Source organism: Pholis gunnellus (genome assembly GCF_910591455.1).
Source record: "Pholis gunnellus genome assembly, chromosome: 3".
NCBI lineage: Eukaryota > Metazoa > Chordata > Actinopteri > Perciformes > Pholidae > Pholis > Pholis gunnellus.
This window is the reverse complement of record NC_136529.1, coordinates 6,552,582-6,573,215: the sequence shown is the minus strand read 5'-3', so window position 1 is coordinate 6,573,215 and position 20,634 is coordinate 6,552,582. Positions and strand designations below refer to the sequence as shown.

The window sequence follows — 20,634 nt, the reverse complement described above, 5'->3', positions numbered from 1 at the left end:
GTAACGCGGGGCTAGTCGCACGTCTCTGTAAAACAAAGACGTGTGTGTGTATGTGGGCTCAACTTAATAAACAAATTGAGGAGACGAAAAATGTTTTAAGACTGGTTTTACTATACAAAATAATTTGTGACAAACTCTTACTCATAAAAACAGGTATGGCACATCATAGGTTGGCCTACATGACCAGGTTCTGGATGGAAAACAGTTTACACTTTTGCTGTGAATGTCTTAATTCCTCTATTGTGTTTCTGATTTGTATTGGTTTTCCATTTCAAAAATGAAAAGCCAGCAATGGGAGGCACATATCGCGTCAATATGTCTATAAAACGTAACAGTTTGACCAAATGTTACGCAAAGTGTATCTGAAACATTGCAATGGTTCAAGTACAAACGGCTGTTTGAGTATTAAAACATTTATATCATTAGTGATTAACAGATTTAAAACTGTCCATATCAATTTTCCATCAGGTTAAAAAAAATAAATCGTGACCATGAATAAAATACAATTAAAAATGGGAGCTTATCCAAGCACAGTGAAGAGTTACAGGAAAAAATAAAAATATTTATCACTATGACAAACAAGCAGTTCACAAAATTTGAGAGTGGTTCTCCCATTTTCTGTAACCATTTGCTGGGTTTCCAGTGCGCATTCATAGCTACATTTAACTTCAGAAGTTGGGGCAAGCAGTTTGCTAAACCAACAATCCTTGTGGAGAAGCATTGAAGAGTGCAGCCCTCCACACAGAGCAGGCCCATTCTGCCCTGAAAGCAGTGGCAAGACAGTAGCAGTTTCAGTGGTTCTTGCGGTGCCCGTCTAAGAGAGACTTCGTCAATGGTTCCTCCCAAACGTCCATTTCCCTTCTTCCTGATGAACAGCAACGGGGCATCACCAAAGCTCACACTTATGTTTGGGGTTCATGGGAGCATCTGCTTTGCAGCCAAAGTGCTTTGAGAATTCCTGTGAATTGGAGATGGTGCCGATGACTCGGAATCTCGATGGACTGTGAGGATCTGTGATGACGCCCTCGTGCGAGCTTTCGGGTGTCCTGACAGAGCACCAAACCTGCAGGGACCATAACGATAACGATGAAGAGACACACAATGGGGGGTTAGTTTTAATTTAATTATGAAGAGACTAACTTGTTTTCTTCTCTCATTATGAAAATGTCATATTCATCAGCATTCATTTATTATCATTACAGCTCTTTTAAGTGTTTTTAGGTTATGTATTTTAAATTTGCCAGATAAGGACGTGTATATTTTCAGGCTTGTTTAAGTTTTTGGATTTAACTCAAAGTCCCCATCCACTCAAAAATGTGTTTTTCCACTTGTTCCTTGACTGTTTGAGCTTCACAGTGCAGCGTGACACTACAAGACTTCTTGTTCACGTTCATTTACTGAAGGAGGAATGTTTCTCTGAGGGCGTGACCGCATGAGCTGGATTTTTAACTAGTTTGGAGCCAATCACATCCGGTATGCAACTTATATGTGAAGTGTAACATGGAAACTTAAAGTGCCCAGGGAACAAACACTGACAGTTTACTTTTCAGTGAAGCAGGAGACATCTTGTGTCCAGCAGTTAAAACTTTGGAAATGAATAATTGCATATTCATGGCTTGTTGATTTTCCAAAGAGGGCGTTGTTGTCTATAAAAGCACATCAGAAGAGTATTCTCAAGTGTCTTAAAACATGTCTAGCGTGGAGCTTTAAGTAAGTATTAGTAATGAGACGGTTTGATTAAGTAATCGAGAAAGAATGAGCGGTACAGACCTGGGCAAATCCTACAAAGAACAGCTGATGGTTCGTCATTCCCAGGGCAGGTAGTATGGCCTCCTCGCCGTTATTTTTGATCCAGTTCACATAAGCCTTCGAAGCAACAAATGACCATGTTACACACACAGTCACTGTTTTTGCTTGTGTTAAAGTGCATGATGATGTAGACCAAGGGGAAATAGAAGGCTTTAGGTCCTCCTCTGTGTTATTGCCCCTCTGGTTCACTGTTGCTTCCATAGGATTTGCTCATCTGCTTCACAGCTTATGACCTTTTACATTACATGGAAAGAATGTGTGCACGTGAAGAAGTAACCAGAGGCTGACAAGGGCATTCGGAACCACCTGTTGCATTTCCAGGCGTAGCCGCAAACCACAGAAGCTGATTTTTTCCAATACAAATAAATGGGATGTGCCCCGCAACGGCCTCAAACAACAAACTAATCCGCTGGATTAATGTCAGATCTACACGATGGTTTCCTTGACCTCGCAGACGTGCAATCTGACAACGTAGGAATCATGACAGCAGTGGTCTGAATTGTTTGTCTATATCAGTGACAGATTTCACCCCCCATGTTTTAACCACACACAGAAAACGTCCGTCCCACCTTGTAGGCGGCCTTGAGTCCGCCGTTGTCGGCGATGTTCTCTCCCAGGGTGTGCTTCCCGTTCATGGGCTCCTGGTTGATGCTGTAATTTCCGTACTGCTCCACCATGCACTGTGTCTGCTTCTTGAAGGCCTCCACCGAAGAGTTCTTCCACCAGGGACGCAGGTTTCCGTCCTTGTCGTATTCCCTCCCTTTGATATAAAAGTGTGAAATATTACCGGATTCTCTGCCACATCGATCGTGTTGTGTCAGAAGGATGATGCAATTTGACGCCCTCTGGAATGTAAATGGTTTGAATGGAAAACTTTTCACCAACCTTGGTCATCAAAAGCATGAGTCAGTTCATGTCCCATGACGACTCCAATTCCACCAAAGTTGAGAGCTCTGAAAAACATTAAAGACAATACATTTAGAAAATGTACACGAATCATTCCTGTAAAATCCCTGATTTCTTCACATGGTTTTAATGAACGTCGTGTGTATTTCTTTCTAGTTGTCTCTGAATTGTGAGCTGCACACATCTCAGATTTATTCAGCAATTCAAATAGAATCAAATCAAACCGAACACTAAAATAAAATGAAGCAACTAACAAAATGGCATTTCGTATTGATTATCAAGTTGTATATGCAGCACACCACTGGACTCATGTGTAGTTAAAAAAAAACAGCTGCTAAATGACATTTCTGGTGGATAATGCTGGTTAGTGTTTTTTTTTTTTAATACTTCAATGGTGTTTTAATACCATCTCTATTCCGTGAGGCTTTTTTTGGATTTGTGAAGTAAAAGACAATGTTCCACTTGTTCTATTCTAATAAAGCCTTCCACCATGATTTAGTAAACCTGAAGTGGGACCTACTTAGGCCAGGAACGACTGTAAAACGGAGCCTGAAGAATTCCTGCAGGCAGAACCATCTCATTCTTTGTTGGGTTGTAATATGCGTTCACGGTCGGAGGGGTCATGCTCCACCTGAAAAAAAAACACAAGGAACACAACGTGTGAGGCTGACATCAACAAATTCAGACTATCGATGTCCTGCCCGCTCTGCTGTGCCAGGCTGACGGCAGATCACATTTTAAAAAAGGCATGGGAACCCTCGTCTGTCCCCTCAACCTCAGCCCAATTAGAGACACGGATCGGTTCAGCGGAGAGAAGTTGGTTGCCTGGGAACATTTGCGGATGGCAGCAGTTTTCTGCTGAGTCGGTATAACGGGAATGTGTCCCCGTCGAGCGTGCAAGCCTCCTCTTTGGCAAGCGGGGCGGAGGAGGATGAGGGTCAACTCACTGGTTTCTGTTGGGAGTTTTCCTCAGCTGGTCCGCAGTCACTCTGGCTGAGAAGTTGTAGTACTGCATGACATTCTGGAAGTAAAGCTCCGACACCACCTCGAACTGAAAGAGAGATGAATCAGAACAACGAGTTCAGTGTTTTTTTTGTGAGACGTGTGACAAATAAAAAGCCACAGGACATATAATTCACTTCCACATTTACCTACATCATTGAACACTTTGTCCAGCTTTGTGCCGTTCATGATGAACTCTGGATATCCCACCATGTTGTATATTGCATCTGCCTGTGACAAATTATCAAAAAAAGAATAAATAAACTGTAAAAGACACATTTTCACACCAGGTGGCAGTGCTGTGTTTGTCAGCCACTTCAACACACAAAACACAACTCTTTCAGATGTTAATGTCCCCTGAAGCTGCAGCAGGAAAACTTCGTGGGAAAGAAACACACAACGTCTTTGTCCCACCTTTTCTTTGGCTGCTTTTTTTGTCTCCGAGTCCATCCAGCTCACATACTTCAGGCTGTCCTCAAACGCCCATTTAATGTCCCCGACCATATCTTCAGCCTGAAGCACAAAGGAGACAAAAGACAGTCAGAGGCACCTCACAGCAGGAGCAGCTTTTGTGTGTGTGTGTGTGCGTGTCTGCAATGCGTACAATAGTCTTGCTGTCCTCGGCAAAGGTGGCTTTGACAAACATGGCTCCCAGAGCGAAGCCCAGGGCGCTGTCCGTGTCGCTGACGCACAGCTTCCAGCGTGGAGTGCAGCTCTGCAAAGTCAAGTCAACACACCAAGATATGTTAAGGAAAAACGCATCCTCACTTGTTAGAGAACATCAATCTATTTGGAATAGGATTTTCTTTCAGCGGGCCACATTGCTTTCAACCCATTTCGTCATTTCCAAGAATGAACGTAACAAACTTGTACCATTCAGCCGTGGGCTACGTTTGTTGTCTGAGAGAACCGTAGCGATGGTGAGACCGTAGCGAAGTCACAGCAAAAGGTAGCGCAAGTAAGACTAACTAAGACAGTTTTGATGAGTTTGAATGAAGTATGTTTCGATGGATCAGCGAGCTATAATTGCTGTTGTCTGTCTGGAGTCTGGTGCCTTTGAGGAGAGCATATTAATTCTATGTTTTCTACGTTAATACATTTTAATAATTGTCCAAATCCCTGTTGATTTGAGCAATTATGTATTCACTTCAAGGCCCGCGTCACATAGCATCAGGTTAAAACTCAGCGTGTTTCTATCACCGCCGATTGGAGCTGGAGATCATAAATATCTGCAACTACTGCACTGATTTGTCCCGGGAATGAATCCCGATTGTAAACTTTCCCACTAAAGACAAAAGCCAGATGTTAGTGGGGTTTTTATTCCAGAGAGAACGGGGCTTAAGACAGTGTTTGTGTTTCTGCTAAGACAACACAGTCTACTTATAGGCCGCTATGCCTCCTGCAAAGCCCTGCGATCGTTTGGCCAATCTCTTCCTGCTTCTTGCCCAGTGCATGCTGGGATAGGCGACCCCCGCAACTCTGAACATTTAAAATGGATGGATCCCTGTGTGTGAAGTGGAGACCTGTACTCTAAAATTTAAGAAATACATTTGAAAGACATAAATACAAAACTATAATCAGCATAGATTTGAGGTTTTTGGGATATACACAATACATACAACTTAAACTATAACTAAAAAAAAAATAATGATTTAAATCCAATGAAGTCCACGGAGGACCCATTTGTGGAAGATTCATCTCAAAGACAATCGACACAAAAGAGGAAATGGCTGTGACCTCTGAGCTCAGTGATTATGAGACAAAGCTGAGCCGTTATCTCTTTGTGGAGGGTTCCCTCTTCAGGACTGCGTTTCTGTTTTGTGTAGACAACATGTGAACAACCAGGACACCCCACATGCTAACTACACTAAAAACTGAAGAAATGCAAGCCAGTCAACCAGCAGAGCACCAGAAGAGGAATAACCGAGCGAAGGGATTTCAGAGTCTCATCCGAGCACGTAAAGGGCAGTTTCACTTCCTGATGTTTGCATCTTTAACACTGCTTCAAGTGTCAATTACCCAATAAGACCTTTAAGACAGATTAGGCTTTGATTATACATGTGTGGTTATATGTTGCCCTTTTTACTCTTTTTTTTTAATGGGAGTAACACAGCGTAGGTAAATCAAACTATTGTTGGAATCAGATTTCTTTTTAACTGCTGGATTCTGTTTTTCTCTATAATTTCACTTCAAAGCTCTTTGTTCATTTTGCTCTCAAGTTCTTAAAGAAATTAGATAATAATCACATTTTCAATATTTTTATGTGTCAAGTATGTGTGTGGCAAGCACACATCCCCATACAAAAACAGGCTTTACCATGTGGTTATTTCATACAGACTATTTATTTATTCACATCGTGATTGAGATATTAAATAACCTATGTTGTTTCAGAAGATTTAGGCCATATGGTCCGGCCCTAACACACAATCTATTATCAACAACCGTGCCTCCGCCTTTCTTACAACAATGACTTTACATCTCAGCTCTCTCACACGACCAGCTAATTAACGGACTGCATGTAAAGAACGACCCGATGTGACACGAGTTCAACAGGTGAAAGAAAGGACAAGGACAATTGTGGATGCGTGTATACATAGACAGAGAGGAAACAAGGTTACAGTGAGGAAATGAGTGTTCTGAGCGAGCAACAGCAAGTTGTAAAATGAGATGGAAAAAGAGACTCCGCTGCGCTCTCACGAAAGACAGACGCACAAAGAGACACGCATAGATAGTTTGGGGTTTGTTATTACAGCTTGACCCCGGTCGAAAACAAGGCCGAGGGAACAGGATCTTGGTCAGATAAGAGCCGGAGTCACCGGAGCCGCCACACTCAGATGGTACAACTTGCTGCCTCGTCACTTTAATGTACAGGACACATGTTAAAGTCAGAGTATCTTTGACTCCATGTTTTCTCATGCACTGTAGTGTAGGGGCATCTAGCAGCACAGGTCTACCACACTGCTGCTCTAGCCCCCAAACAGAAACACAGTTACACATTTAGTCTAAGGAATCAGGTTCGTCAGCAGAAATGGAGCTGTGCCGAGCAGATTTCTCTTTTAAACTTCTCACCCGCAAATAAGGAAACCAGGTTTCTCGTTTCCTCAAAGATTACGGAAGCAGGTTGCTGACTTATGATTTACAGTACTTTTACAGTCTTGAACGGAACGGAAAAGATCGGCTCCTCTGTTGGTGCCAATTTTCATGTTTTTCAGTAAAAAGAGGAATCCTCTGTGAGTGTCACACACAAGAACAGGAGGTCAAGTGAAAAGCGCTCTAAAACAAGCTGTTTGGCTGTGAGCCATTTCCTCTGACTGTATAAACTGGACTACTAAAAAGCCAATGATAAAAAACAGCAACAAGGATACTTGTATCCAGTTCACACACATGCTAAAAATACATTATCTGGATGAGAAGGCCACAGTCGTTTTTCCCTGCTTAATCCCACCTCTGTGTTTGAATCTATCTGTGTCATGCTGGATTACGGCGACTGTAAAAAGGCCAGAGTTTCCTCACTCACCTTCTTCGTTCCGTACATGACCTCGAGGAAGCGCTGCTCTGCATCCTGAAACCTTTGGTCCAAAATGGACCCCATCTTCCTCACCACCTTCATTATCATGTAGTTGTTGAGTAGGCTGAAAAAAAAAGAAAAAAAATCAAATTCACCGTTTCGTTGCCCTCGTTAATGCTGTCTGTTGATGATCGCTCTATCTAACCGCTCTATCCAACTCATTTTCTAAATGCTAAATATGTCTGTTAGCTGTGTAAATATCTAATGTCAGCAAAAGAAAACAAATACATTAGACAAATAAAACCGAGGTGGGCAGCTGGAGGTGCATACACTATGAACACGCCCACTAAAGGAGACAAGGAACCCTAAAAATGGTTTCTTGTTAGGAGACAGGAAGTGTATACCATTTCAAACCATTGGCAGAGCTTGCAATGAGTCATCTTTGTTATAGAGCATCTTTGGCTCGACGCGCTACAAATCAAAGTTTAGCTGGTCTCGACTTTTTTTCAGTTTCTCCAATGATGCGACAACCAATCCTATGTTTTTGTTTCAAACTGATGCGCTCCATCTTAAAAAACAAAGCCCAAAAAGTTCCCCGGACATTGCTCGTAGTGTGAACATATTAAGCATTAAGGCTTACAAAGTATCTGACCTTTTATTTGTTTTCGTTAGGAGGTCAGAAACTTGCTGGAGGTATTCTTTGGCATAAACAACCACCGGCTCTGACTCGTTGAGCGGCACGGGAGCAAACACTTCTGTGAGATACGGCATCCAGTCCACCGCCGGAACCAGAGTCTGCAAAGACACAGATAAAACACACACACACACATCAACACACACTGAGGGACGAGCACAGAGGTGAACAGTTCCTTTACAGTCACATAGATTTACATTGTCACCCAATACAGCTTGTCACTTCCTTTGGTACACGGCAGGGGTAGTCATGACTAAAAGTATCATCCTATGTGTTGTATAATCAAAACCGGCGGGCTCTCACCATCAGATCCTTGGCCTCCATCTTATTGTAGATGAGCTCTTCGTCTCTTCTCTCCTCCTGAGGGACCGTGATGTTGGCCAGGGTAGTTTCAAAGTCCACGATCTCCTCCATCAGCGTCCGAGACGTCTCCTCGGAGCCCCCCAGGAGAACCCCCAACTCCGTCAGGAAGGTGAGGTATGCCGTCAGATACTGCAGAGTCCCAGTGGGCAGCAGGGTGAGGGGGAGACAAGGTGTGTTAACATTTTGGTAGGAAAGTAATCCTAAACCATGCAAATACAAGCGACTATGCAGAGTTTGTTTGCCCCTGAAGCTGAAATGTTTCTCCTTTTAATATTCATCGACTTTCTTTGCAAACATCAGCAATGAGCCTTTGGGTATTTTCAGAACTAAATTTGATTTTTTTTAAAATTCTCATTCAAAAGAATTCCAGATCCCGATTTGATGACCTGACTCGAGCTTTAATGTCTTTTCTACTGTTAGAGATGGGACACGTTTAACCGCTGTAAAAGCAACTATTCGCAAACGGTACCTTTTCATTTGCCGTTTTGTTGAGGTAGTAATCCCGTGAAGGTAGCCCCAAGCTGGACTGATCCACCTGGAGTCAAAAGAAACACACTTGAGCCTCCGTTTCAACCCTCACACACAACCTTCTGTTTTCAGTCCTGCGTTGCCAGAATGCAGGCTAAAAGTAGAAGCGTGCTAAAGATCGTATCTGTGCCATTTGTTACACTCTCTGTCGGTATGAACCCAAGACCGCCGAGATATTGAGTGCATTATCCCCCTGAGGGAAGCCTGCCAATGTGGGTTGGAGGGAATACGATGTAAGAATTTAAAAGGTGAAGAAGCACTTTCTGGTGAGTGAATATAGGATTTTAGATAAATACATGCCCGTGTATATAAAAAGGCCCGATCTGCTCACCTGGATAATGTTGCTGTTGGAGTTTTTGGAGTCGGTGCTGACAAACACGGTGAAGAAAGGCGAGGTGTGATAGTTGGCAGACACCATACGCAACACTTCCTGGAAGTTGTTCTTCTCCCAGGGTCCCGTCAGGGCCCATCCTCCGATCTGAAACGGGCAGGTTTAGGCAGACACTCAAGAGACTTTTAATGGAAATGAAGGATTGAAATGATGAATGTGCCTGATGTTTGACTGCTTTGGGCAGTGAGCATACCTGGCTGATAAGCTCCTGCAGTGGCTTAGCTCCCAACTCTTCAATCTTGGCCTCGTTCATGCAGGCATGATAGTATCGCTGGGCCTTTTCCTCAGCCTTACTCAGACCTTTCATCGTTGTGTTTTCTGTCCAAAGAACAGACATGAGATTAATTGCGTGAATGAGGCCGGTTTCCCGAAATATTAACGCCTTAGCCTGGGGTGAAGGCAGCTGAGGACACTGACTCAAACAAGGACTCCTACCTAACAAATGCTTCATTACAAGAATGTTGCTCTCCCACAGGTTGCTGAAAGGTCCCCAGCGGGACATGCCCTCAGGGAGGGGGTTCTTCTTCACCCAGCCCCCACAGGCAAAGTTGTAGAAGTCGTGGCAGGGGTCGACGGATCGGTCCAGGGCTCCCATGACTGCACTGGCCACAGTAATGCACGGCTCGGTCAGGCACAGGCCCGGGTGAGCTGCAGGAGAAAAGACATTTAATTCTTTCTTTAAAATATAAATATATATATATATATATATATATATATATATATATATATATATATATATATATATATATATATATATATATATATATATATATATATATATATATATACATACACACACACACACACACATACATACACTTTATCGCAGGAGTTAATATAAATGTGCTTACATATAATGTTGTTCATACGCATTCCTTTGATGTTTATATATTTTACAGTGAAAAAGTACAAATGATAAAGTAGAAAAAATAACAAAATTGAGAAAACAACAATAATAACAATGAAAACGCTAAGAATAATGACAAAAAAATGTAAATATAAATTCTCATAGCTACACACATTTATACACACTCTGTGTCTGTATGTACACAGAAACAAAATGAACTCTTCAAATTCCTCTTCCGAAATAATAGCTTTTTTTTCTTAACTCATAGACGGTTCACTTTTAAACCCTCGTCTTTTGAGGACCACTGTGGTAATCTGAAAATATGTCCCGGCAGGACATCCAAATATATGTATGCTGGCGAGTTTCAGACCATCTGGAAACTATTATTTTATAAGACGTAACAGCCAAGATAAACAGCCTGAAGGGAATATCTGTCCTTGTAAAAACCCTTCATAAATACTTCGCTGAAACGCAAGGCTTGATCTGGTCTTTGTAGGAGGCGGTGTCTGACGTGAACTATTGCCGACTGATTATGCAATTGTCTGACTAATAAGCAGGCTACCTAGATGAAGGTTCAGGGTCCTGGGTGAATTAATCTTCTTTAAAAATAAAGATTAAGTCAGTCACTTTGCCTTTGAAGTGTATTTCACTGGCCCGTAGATAAATGCCATGGCTCCTTTTGTGTGTTGTGTGGAATATTTATAGAAGTAGAAGTCAATTAAGTGTTTAGAGATGTTCAAGTGCTAGTACAACTCGCCTCATTAAATAACATCAACGTCTGCACACATAAGGCATGAAACAGAGACGGAGACAAAGTTACGAGCAGTGATGAGGTTAGTACCCCGAGGAGAATTCGGCCTTGTTCCCTTTATTATTTCAAAGTGTGATCCGACATGCGGTTCTGAATGGGAGGAAGCGGCATTAGGTTTCCCATGGCAAAATTGAGGAAACCAGCGCGGATGAGACGCCGCCTGGATGCGATGGTAAATCCACAAGCCCTTTTTCCATAATGAACAAGCTCAAGGGAGAGATTTAGAGTTGTTTTTAGGCAGCTTAGCTGAAGGTGTGGCTTTGGTTTATCAAAAATATAATCCACATATACTGTATTAAATAGCACAGCTCCTGTAGTTTTTAGGCTGGGTCAATGCATGAGAACAATCCCGAGCACCTCGTGAAGGAATGTGGACTAACTTTAGTTTTTTGTACCTCTTTGTTATCACTATAAACAAAAGGTAGCGGCCATTTCAGGAATAGCTTTGCATTTTGGGAAACACACTTTTTTTGCAGAGAGTTGGATGAAACCACTCATGTCTGTACGGTAAATGTGTAGCTACAGCAAGTTAGCTTAGCTTAGCTTAGCTTAGCTTAGTGACTTAACAGAGGGAACAGCTGGCCCGACTCTGTCCAAAGTAAACAAAGTTCACAATTCTTGCCCGTTTCTTCGCATAGAAACACACACATATATACATACACACATATATATATATACACACACATATATATATATATATATATATATATATATATATATATATATATATATACACATATATATATACACACACACATATATATACACATATATATATACACACACATATATACACATATATATACACACACACACACACACACACACACACATATATATACATATACACATATATACACATATATATACATATATACACATATATATACATACATACATACATATATACATACATATATATATACATACATACATACATACATACATACATACATACATACATAATGTTTTAATGTGTGAGCTTTATGGGAGCTGGTAGGTGGATTTTGTTACAAATGTTCATTCCAAGCTAAGCTAACCAGATAGCTTCATATTTAATAAACAGCTTTTGACAAAATAAGCAAATAGACGTATTTCCCCAAATGTCAAACTATTCCTTTAAGCCTTTCTCCTTTTGTTTGGGTGTTTTTCATTTGACTAAACAATAAAAACACTTCCTCCGTGTTTTTTCCCCAGGGTATGTCACCATAGCACTGAGTTTAAATAGAACTTCACACTCACTCTGCTTGTAAAGGACCCCGGTAGAGATGAGAGATATGAACAGGCCCAGAGACACGACACACACTAGAAACAGCAGCCTCCTCTCTCTCTGTGTCCGGTCTGGCCAACATGAGGGACCGCGGCCGTGCAGAAGAGTCACCTGCACACACGCACGCACACACACACACACAAAACATTAACGTACTTCATTTAATCCACTGTGTCAAACACAACCATTTTCAAGAGGTTTAGCATCATAAAACACATGAACATGACTCTCAAATCAGCTTTAAAAGTCACATAAACACACACTCTCGAGTGTTGAAGGGACGCAGTGTGGAAAAGATGGCCTATAGTCAAACAGCTTCTCAGGGATTTGATGACAGGTTTGGTTTCAAAGCACAATGGCGTCTCTAACGTGACGCTTTCAAGCCTCCTACACAGAAAAGGTTAAGCATTCTTCTATTGTTCTCCCGCTTTAGGAATAGTTTAACGAGGAGGAGGATGATATTTTTAGTTTTGCCCTCGATTGATCCTGTTGAGCCACATCTGCTTTGTTATGGTTCACCTGTAAATAAAATGAGTCCAACAAAAGAGTCAACGAGGGACAACAGTATACAGTTAATGGATATTCTGCTGCAAAGCTTATGAGGAAAAGAATCCACATGAAAGAATAAAGAAGTTAGAGGAACGTCCATACTTTGTGGTCATTATTTAGATCAATGACCGGTGCAGTGGATCTTTAACCAGCACACGCTGCTCCTGCACGTTTACTGAGTGTTGCTTTAGTCGAGGCTGCCAAGGGAGTTTATTTCCTACAGGAATGATTCCAAAGGCCACTCGCAGATCTTCCACAGGGCGCATTCAGCACTCTGGCCGGCCTTTGAGTATCCCCTCTGTAAATAAATGCCAGATCTTGGACCTCACATACATCCTGTGGAAGTCAATTACCCCTGAAGTGTGTATATAAGGATCCGATCTACTACTATTAGCTTAGATGAGAGTTCAACAGTCAAACTTAATGTGGCCGAATCAGAGGCCAAAGCCACGGAGGGTTCTTAATCCCTGGAGCTCAGCGTGTCGGCTTGGTTTGAACCGTAACTGAGTTTCTGAGTGTAACGGAGAAAATCCCACTGCCAAGCCGGTGCACTTTAAATCTGCAGCTCATCTAAACCACATCTTCTTACCCTGACAACCACGGCAAAGTGATGATGGCAGAACGATGTCAAAGGCTTAGATTCAAAGTTCTGGTCAAACAAAGTATGCGAGGAAGGATCTCAGCTGCAGAAGTTAATCAGCCGATATTTCAGACTTCATCCTCATGAACACGACTATCACAGAGGATTGTATTAGTGTGCTTGTGGGTGTGTTTGATGTTCGCAGGTCACTTTTGTGAAAGAGATTGTGATCTTAAGGGGAATTCCCGATGAAATAAATCTTTCGATTTATGAGGTGTTGCAGTGAGACAAAATGTACACGTGTTGGCCTCCGTTCAAAGTTCTTAAAGTGTGTATTGTGTCGAATAAATTCGATACAGATCTGCTGAAACGAAAGTCGGATCCCTCGTTTCCCTGATTCTGCAAAAACAAAAAGGGTCCATAAACTGAAAATAAAACATGTAAATCAAATGGACAAAAGTATAAAAGGTGGTTTAATGTTGTTTCCCAGCGAGCATGATTTAATCACTACATGTTCAGTATTAGCAGTGAAGCAAGTATACTACATTCATGAAGCATGTGTCTAGCAGGCTGGCCTCTGCAACATGTTATAAGGTTTACGGGCAGACATTAAATCAAGTGGTATCCGATGTTCAGACCAACGCTGAACCGATGCTGCGAAACGATTTTCACGTTTTTACTGAAACTGCTGTCCTCATGAGTTGAACTGGGTTTAAATTAGTAGATGTTAATCTCCGATCAAAGCCATGTTTTTTTTTAAAGTTTACATTGAGGTTAAAAAAGGTATAATGTTTGCATGACAGCGGTGATATTTTCCATAAGGTGTGAAACTGTAAAAAGCCTGCACAGTTCTTCTGTGTAACAACACTGCCGACAGTAAAACAAGATGTCTGCGCGTTTACCTGCATGGGTGATGATGGGTAGATGTCGTCACTGGTGGAGTCCACCAGGTCCTCCTCATCCAAAGTGGCTCTCTTATAAGTTGACATCTGAAAAGTCAAATGCAGAAAAGACTCTCTCAGTGCTTCCATGTTCCTTTTGGTCGCTCCAACGACACCTCTCACGGCCCCCATGTCGTTCAACAGACACCACCCCCCCCTCCGGTGTCAGACGTCACAACACACACACAAACGTCCTCATGAAAGCTCCTGTGAGATCTCCTTGTGGCTCCTCTCTTCCTCTTTACACAGTGTTGTGGTTCTTCCTGGGCAAACTTTTTTTTTTTTCTTTCCCTTGACTTCCTGCTTCCAGCCCAGTCTATCCAAACACGGTACGAGAGACGACGGGACCAGTGGAAAACAGGAAGGAGCGCTGACTTGAGCAATTTAACGTGACTGAGGCGGAGTGTGTGTTAGGGATTGTGTGACTGTGTGTGACTGTGTGTGTGTGTGTGTGTGTGTGTGTGTGTGTGTCTGAGAGAGAGCATTCCCCAATGTGGTGTTACTTAGATTCGGGGAGGGAGCGTCACAATTGTAGTTCACACCCAGTGTCCCATTCTATAGGACATGATACAGCGGGGGAGGAGTCCATAAAAAACCTCCTCCTCCTCTTCCTCCTCCTCCTCTTCCTCCTCCTCCTCCATGCTTGTAGTCGCTGCCTGTAGCAACCGTTACCTGATAGGCAGTTTAACCCCTCACCCACACAGCCACTGACACTGCTATTAAAAGAGTTTTAAATGCAAAGAGTAAGAGTATCCACGATAAAAAAAAAAGTACAGATTTAAGGTATAGATTGTCTAATACATATGATATCCACACAGGACTAAATCCAATTAAGATAAACAAAATAATAATATATATATATATATATTGCATTTATATAATTCATCATACAATTTGAATGCGATTATTCAAACCAAATATTTCTTAATCTATATCACAATATTTCATCCTGGTTATTCTTAAACAACAACATGCAAGTCCTATTTTAAGGTGAGTGGAGACTTTGAGGGGCAGATGAAGGGAAGCAGGACAAACTGAAACTGAAAGAGAGAAAGACTAAAGTTTGGAACCTGCCATCGCTCAAAAATCTGATCTTTCAATACAGGGACTAACATTAGACAACAACTTTAAACTAACCTGTTCGTGAAGGTAAAAAGAAAAATCTACATTTTGATTGAATGATCAGCTGATGAATACGCGACAAATGTATTATTTTTAATCTACAAGTCAACCCTGTAATTGATCTGGTGAAACAAGTGCCTTCTGATTAACAGAAACTAAACGCTATTTTAACATTAGGAGGCAAAAGGCGCTACAGAAAGACGTTTACATGTGGTTTACACTGCAGTGACAGCCCTGTTAAGTGTCAGGATTAAGCAGACAGACACACTGTGATACACTGCAGAGGTTCTATCAGTACCATCTCACTCTCTCCCTCTCTGTGGACACGCTCCTGCTCTGGCCTGCAACTTTCCACATTAACGTCCACCGAGCACGAGACAGACCGGTGACTGAATATAAATGTTTACTCCATGAAGACAGATTCGATTTTCTCGTGAACACATCCAGGAGGCCATCCAGCGGCAGATCCTTGCTGTATTTCATTTCCCGCTCGTTTCACGTAAACATGTCACAGGGGGGAGAAGTCACGTTCCCACCACAAGCATTCCAGGGAAGTCCTGGCAAACCAGATCCCTGTTAACTATCAACCCCAGTAACACTCCCTGTGTTGGTGTGCTTTTAAACTCTGCTAAACCCGGCACAGCCAAGTCCCATTATCGGCTTATAAAAGGACTGTTGGGACAAAAGATGGAGGACTAAACTGATGAGAGACACAGACAGGCCAGGGGAGGAGGGGTGTTTTTAGGACACTTTCAATTATATAAAAGGCTTCAAGTGACCTATAGCTGAAAGCAGAATAGAGCCTAATGGGGATATTGATCCCTCTCCACCCACATAGGTTTTCATAGGTTTATTGACAATGAGGTCGTTTCTGAGCAGTTTCAAGAACAGAAGTACTCGCCATCCAATCGCCAAAGAAACCTCCAAATGTCATATGTTTTTGATAAAATCCCAGCGTTTAGTTTTCAATGTGGTGTTTTGGAGGGATTTGTGGTCATTTTTCTGGAGTGGTAAAAAGTCTTAAATTTAGCATCAAATCTGTAGTATCAACCACAAAATTACCAATGGAGACACGGGAATGGACGTCATATACGTCCATCATAACGGTCTAAGCCCTTCAGATACAAACCTCTTCTATGTGGCATACTGTTGACCTGCCATCTCCCTCTAAAGATCCCTCGTCCTGCCCAACAATAAAAGACTAAAATGGGTCTTTAAGGGAAAACAAGCGACGCCTTGTGAATTACTCAAACTGAATTTCACCACACAAAAGTATTACACGCCAAAAAGTATCCCTGGTTGAATCTTGCGGTCGGTATCTGCTGGCAGAGACCAGTGTTGCTGTCGCACACACACGCACACACACACACACAATAGTTTTTCAACACTTTCCTGGCATTGCGGCCCGTGCAGATGTGCGTGCACATGTTGCCACACAGCTTGACCCCCCACCCTGCCTTCCCTTTCCTGTTAACGATATCTGGTGACTAATATCAGCCACTTGTTCTATGACGTTTTGAGTTATGATTTCCCTTACTTACATTATCGTGAAGCTAAAAAATAGAAAATAGATATAAACGTGTACAATATGACATGTAACTTGCCGCAATGGCAGGAATAATCTGTAAAAACTACAGAGCACTCTCCTCTGCTAATGTCCTAACTATCTGGAAGTCTCGCTGAATGGCCATTTGAAACTACAAACGATGCAGGACTCGTGATAATAGTCTTTGGGAAAGGCCAGATGTCTTCCCAAATACAAGCCAACAGAACGAGGGGTCACAATCAGGAAGCGGTGCGAGGCCGCGGCCCTCGAGAGAGGCTGTAAACCACAATCATGCGTCAGTAATACGTCACTGATCCTGGGGGGGGGGGGGGGGGGGGGGGGGGGCATTCCTCCTAGAATAACTGTAGCGTGTTTGTGTGCTGCGCGTACCGTAGCGTACGGTGTCTGACAGTTTCTTTTCTGGAGAGAAAAACTGAGAAGTGGGACGAGGGTAAAGAAATGACGCTGGCAGGAAGCGAGTGTAGGGAAGGAGACGGCAGGTGATTTGCAGACGTGTTTGACGTACGCTGGCAGTAAAAAAAAACATTCTGCAAGATGTGGTGTCAGACCACAGAGGAACAGCAGTTAACAGGACTACATGCCCAAAACAATCGGAGGGAAAATCTAAGCCTCGTATTGTGTTCGTAGAAGTCAGTTGACCTCCGTGATTCATGTTTCTGTTGAAATACAACTTCTGCTTCTGAGTTCTCGTATCGCTCTCCGGCACGTAGAGACGACTGCAAACTTCCTCTTGAGGCTTCAAGCAATCAAAGTTCACGGTGAATCACAAAATGAGAACACATTCCAGAAATACCACGACGCCAAACGTAAACATGACCACACGTCTTACTACAAACGAGATGGAGCAGGCACGGCTCAAACAACGTCACCTCATCTGTAGGTAGACACACGTGGATTATTATGCGTGGGCTTGTTTACTTGCAGGCGGCCATGTTCTGCCCTTGACCCGTCTACGCGAGGTCTCGACCCGGTGCAACGTGCATCATGTGCTTCTGACCGCATGTTCGCGCATGGGACGCTGACTCAACGTGAAGACATTCCTAAAAAACGGCCGCCTCAGCTCCGACACGTTATCTGTTTTTGTGTTCAGTCCCTGTTGTGTTTCTGCCCGAAGGCCACAGATAAGACGGAGTCGTCTCCGGCGTTTAGCTCCTGACCTCTGGCGTCAGGAAGGCCCTGGAAATGTCTCTTTTTCGCAGCACCGTGGCTTTTCCTTTCAGGAAAACACCCTGATAAAAAAAAAAAGCACTGACAAATCAGCCCCCCCCCCCCGGTCTGGAGAAGGATTGTTGCACTAAGCCGAGGGGACGTTTACCAGAATCGTAACAGCTTTTTGGTTTATTTTTAGTCGCGCACGTGCTCCGTTGCTTTGAACAACAACCAAAAGTAATAATAATGACAATGAAGAGCATGAGTTTTCTCTCACATGGTGATTAACACGCTGGCTGCAGCTCTGACATTCTTCACATTCCTGGCTGACAGGACTCTGAAGTGACTCTCCTGTGCACGTTTCAGGTATTCTGACGCATGTGCGATGATCAAATATCACCCAGGTCAGGTCTCGGTATCACAGTCATGCAGAAGACCGGCAAGCCCCTCACTAGGGATGCAAAGTACAGTGAAACATGCTCTCTATTTACATTCCATAATAGTAGATATGATGATATACTTCAAAAGAACTGGCTTTTTTTAATGTCCCCTAAAATGTAATTCAAGAGCTCCTACTCTAGACCTTATTTAAGGGTTTAAAAAGGAGCGGCACACGGAAGCTTGCTTACAATGAGATATCCCGCCGCCACGACACAGATAACAAGAGATTACCTGTTCCGGCCGTTGTTATGGCGCCCTGCAGAACACTCTGGATCACACCGAGGGAATGAATCACTGCACCAGGCTCCCCGAGCGCAACACAACCGGGGCCACCTGATGTTATTAAACCCACCGAATCTCTCAGGTTTCAGATGGGTCAATTAGGGACCTGTGTCTCTCATATTTCACGCCTTTGCAATAAAAGAAAGAAAAGCTTCCCCCCAGAGGTTTGACTTTTGTAGCACCACATTTTGCCATTTTCACATGCAACGCAAAGCAGGACTTGTCCTCGAATGATGCCAAGTAAGAGGACGCAGAATGTCTGCCTGGGATAAAAAGAGAGTACACGTCTTGCCCAGCTGACTTTAAAGTGAACACATAAAGTGAAATACACATTTGGGCAATAAATCGGCTTTATTAAAAAAAAACAGCATCCGTTTTTCTACTTTGATTGCATTAATTCCCTCTTCCTCCGAAGCACTTCTGCGTTTATAAAATGCCACAATAATTATGCTTTTTACTGATTAACAAGACGATCCCTCATCGTGTGCTCTGGTGTTGGCTTTTGTTGCCAAGCATTACTTCCACAGAAACCCTGCCATGGTGCACCTGCCATTGTTTTTTTCTGAGTTGGTTTATGTTCAGAGCTGGTGTGTTTGCTCAAAAGATGTTTTTGGATTTATGATCTTTCACGGTCACTGCTTACAATCTGCTCTCCAAGACCTCAGATGATAAATGAGCTCATAAAAACCCAAGCAAACATTTAGACAGTGAGAGTAAATGTTATTTATTATGCCATTACATCAAGCAAAAAAAAGGGGGGGGGGGGGGGGGGGGGGGGGGTTGTATTGTGGATACACACTAATTATGGTGTATATGGTGTGGTTCTGGTTGCATAGAGGCTAAACTGTTGTACAGGCCACTGAAGCATAATGAGATGTTAGCTCGTTAGGTGGTAGAAGGGGAATTTGATGTTGTCTATGTGAGTCACTGAAAGTACCCTGAGCAGCCTACATGGGAAACCTTGAGGGTGTTTGTGAAACAAAGATGATGAAGAAAAAAAAGAGGTAGCCTCAAAGTGCAACAAAAAACATTTCTTAAAATGACAACTTCATGTTAGCTAGCAGCAAAACGTTTAGTCCCTCTTGGAAAATGACAGACTTTCATCAGTACGGTCACTGACCTCCGTGCACGCCAACGCAACATACTTTGTAATTACGTAAGATATACAAAAACACATCGTTACATTGGTTCAGACGGGACAAGTCGTTAGCAAAACATTTAGTCAACAACCGCAAACTAGCTCGTACTAATTCAGAATTGAACACGTGATGTTGTGTCATGCCTGAAAAAAGATGATTCCACCTAATTAAACGTTTGCTGGGTGAATTCGCGGTGTTATCCGAGTAGAGGACGCGTTCTTACCGTGCTGTCAGCTGGTCCGCCGCCACTCTCCGTGACTCCGGTGTGCCTTCTGACCGGGGGATCGCGAGCGAGCCTCGGCTGAAACAACCAAAGAGATGCGCTTCACTGTCAAGATAGTTCACCCCCACCACCGTCACCCTCCACTTCTGGAACTTTGTCCGCCGCCGCACCCGCTACCCCGGAAATCACCTCGCGCTCGCGTCAGACGTAAAATAAAATAGAAAAACACACTGCAGGATATCCTGTGGCTAAAGTGTGAAAAAGCTATCGAATACGATAAAAAAAAGAGCAGCCTTGTTTTTGAGCACATTTTGTATTAACTGGGAACCACCAAACTGGAGTTTTGCATTGTTTTAAAGCACATTTGGTGATCCATTTTGATTTCCCACCTGATATAACCTATGCATCAAAGCACAGTCCCACTGGTGGAAGCTCACGTTGAGAGAACAATTAATCAATAATATATTAATAAATACATTAACTGACCCGCTTTCTGCCTGTCAAAATGTTTC

The 20,634-nt window shown here is 42.8% G+C and overlaps 1 protein-coding gene across 3 annotated transcripts; it reads right to left on the bottom strand.

Annotated features, from left to right (window-relative positions):
• Positions 1–89: 89 nt before the first annotated feature.
• On the bottom strand, positions 90–20,255 carry ece1 (endothelin converting enzyme 1). 3 transcript variants are annotated; one of them, XM_079183574.1, is made up of 19 exons: positions 20,123–20,255; positions 14,161–14,247; positions 12,102–12,240; positions 9,637–9,849; positions 9,395–9,519; positions 9,142–9,288; positions 8,752–8,817; positions 8,223–8,411; positions 7,878–8,020; positions 7,235–7,349; positions 4,322–4,432; positions 4,132–4,230; positions 3,871–3,948; positions 3,663–3,766; positions 3,236–3,346; positions 2,695–2,762; positions 2,379–2,569; positions 1,771–1,866; positions 90–1,063 (listed from the first exon to the last, which is right to left on the bottom strand). In XM_079183574.1, exons 2-19 carry the CDS (start codon positions 14,245–14,247, stop codon positions 887–889), a joined length of 2,259 nt encoding a protein of 752 aa, XP_079039700.1. In that variant the 5' UTR covers positions 20,123–20,255; the 3' UTR covers positions 90–886. The 3 variants fall into 3 exon arrangements, with proteins under 3 accessions (XP_079039700.1, XP_079039701.1, XP_079039699.1); XM_079183575.1 differs by lacking the exon at positions 20,123–20,255 and adding an exon at positions 14,385–14,623; XM_079183573.1 differs by lacking the exon at positions 20,123–20,255 and having other exon boundaries at positions 14,161–14,623.
• Between the last annotated feature and the right edge of the window lie 379 nt (positions 20,256–20,634).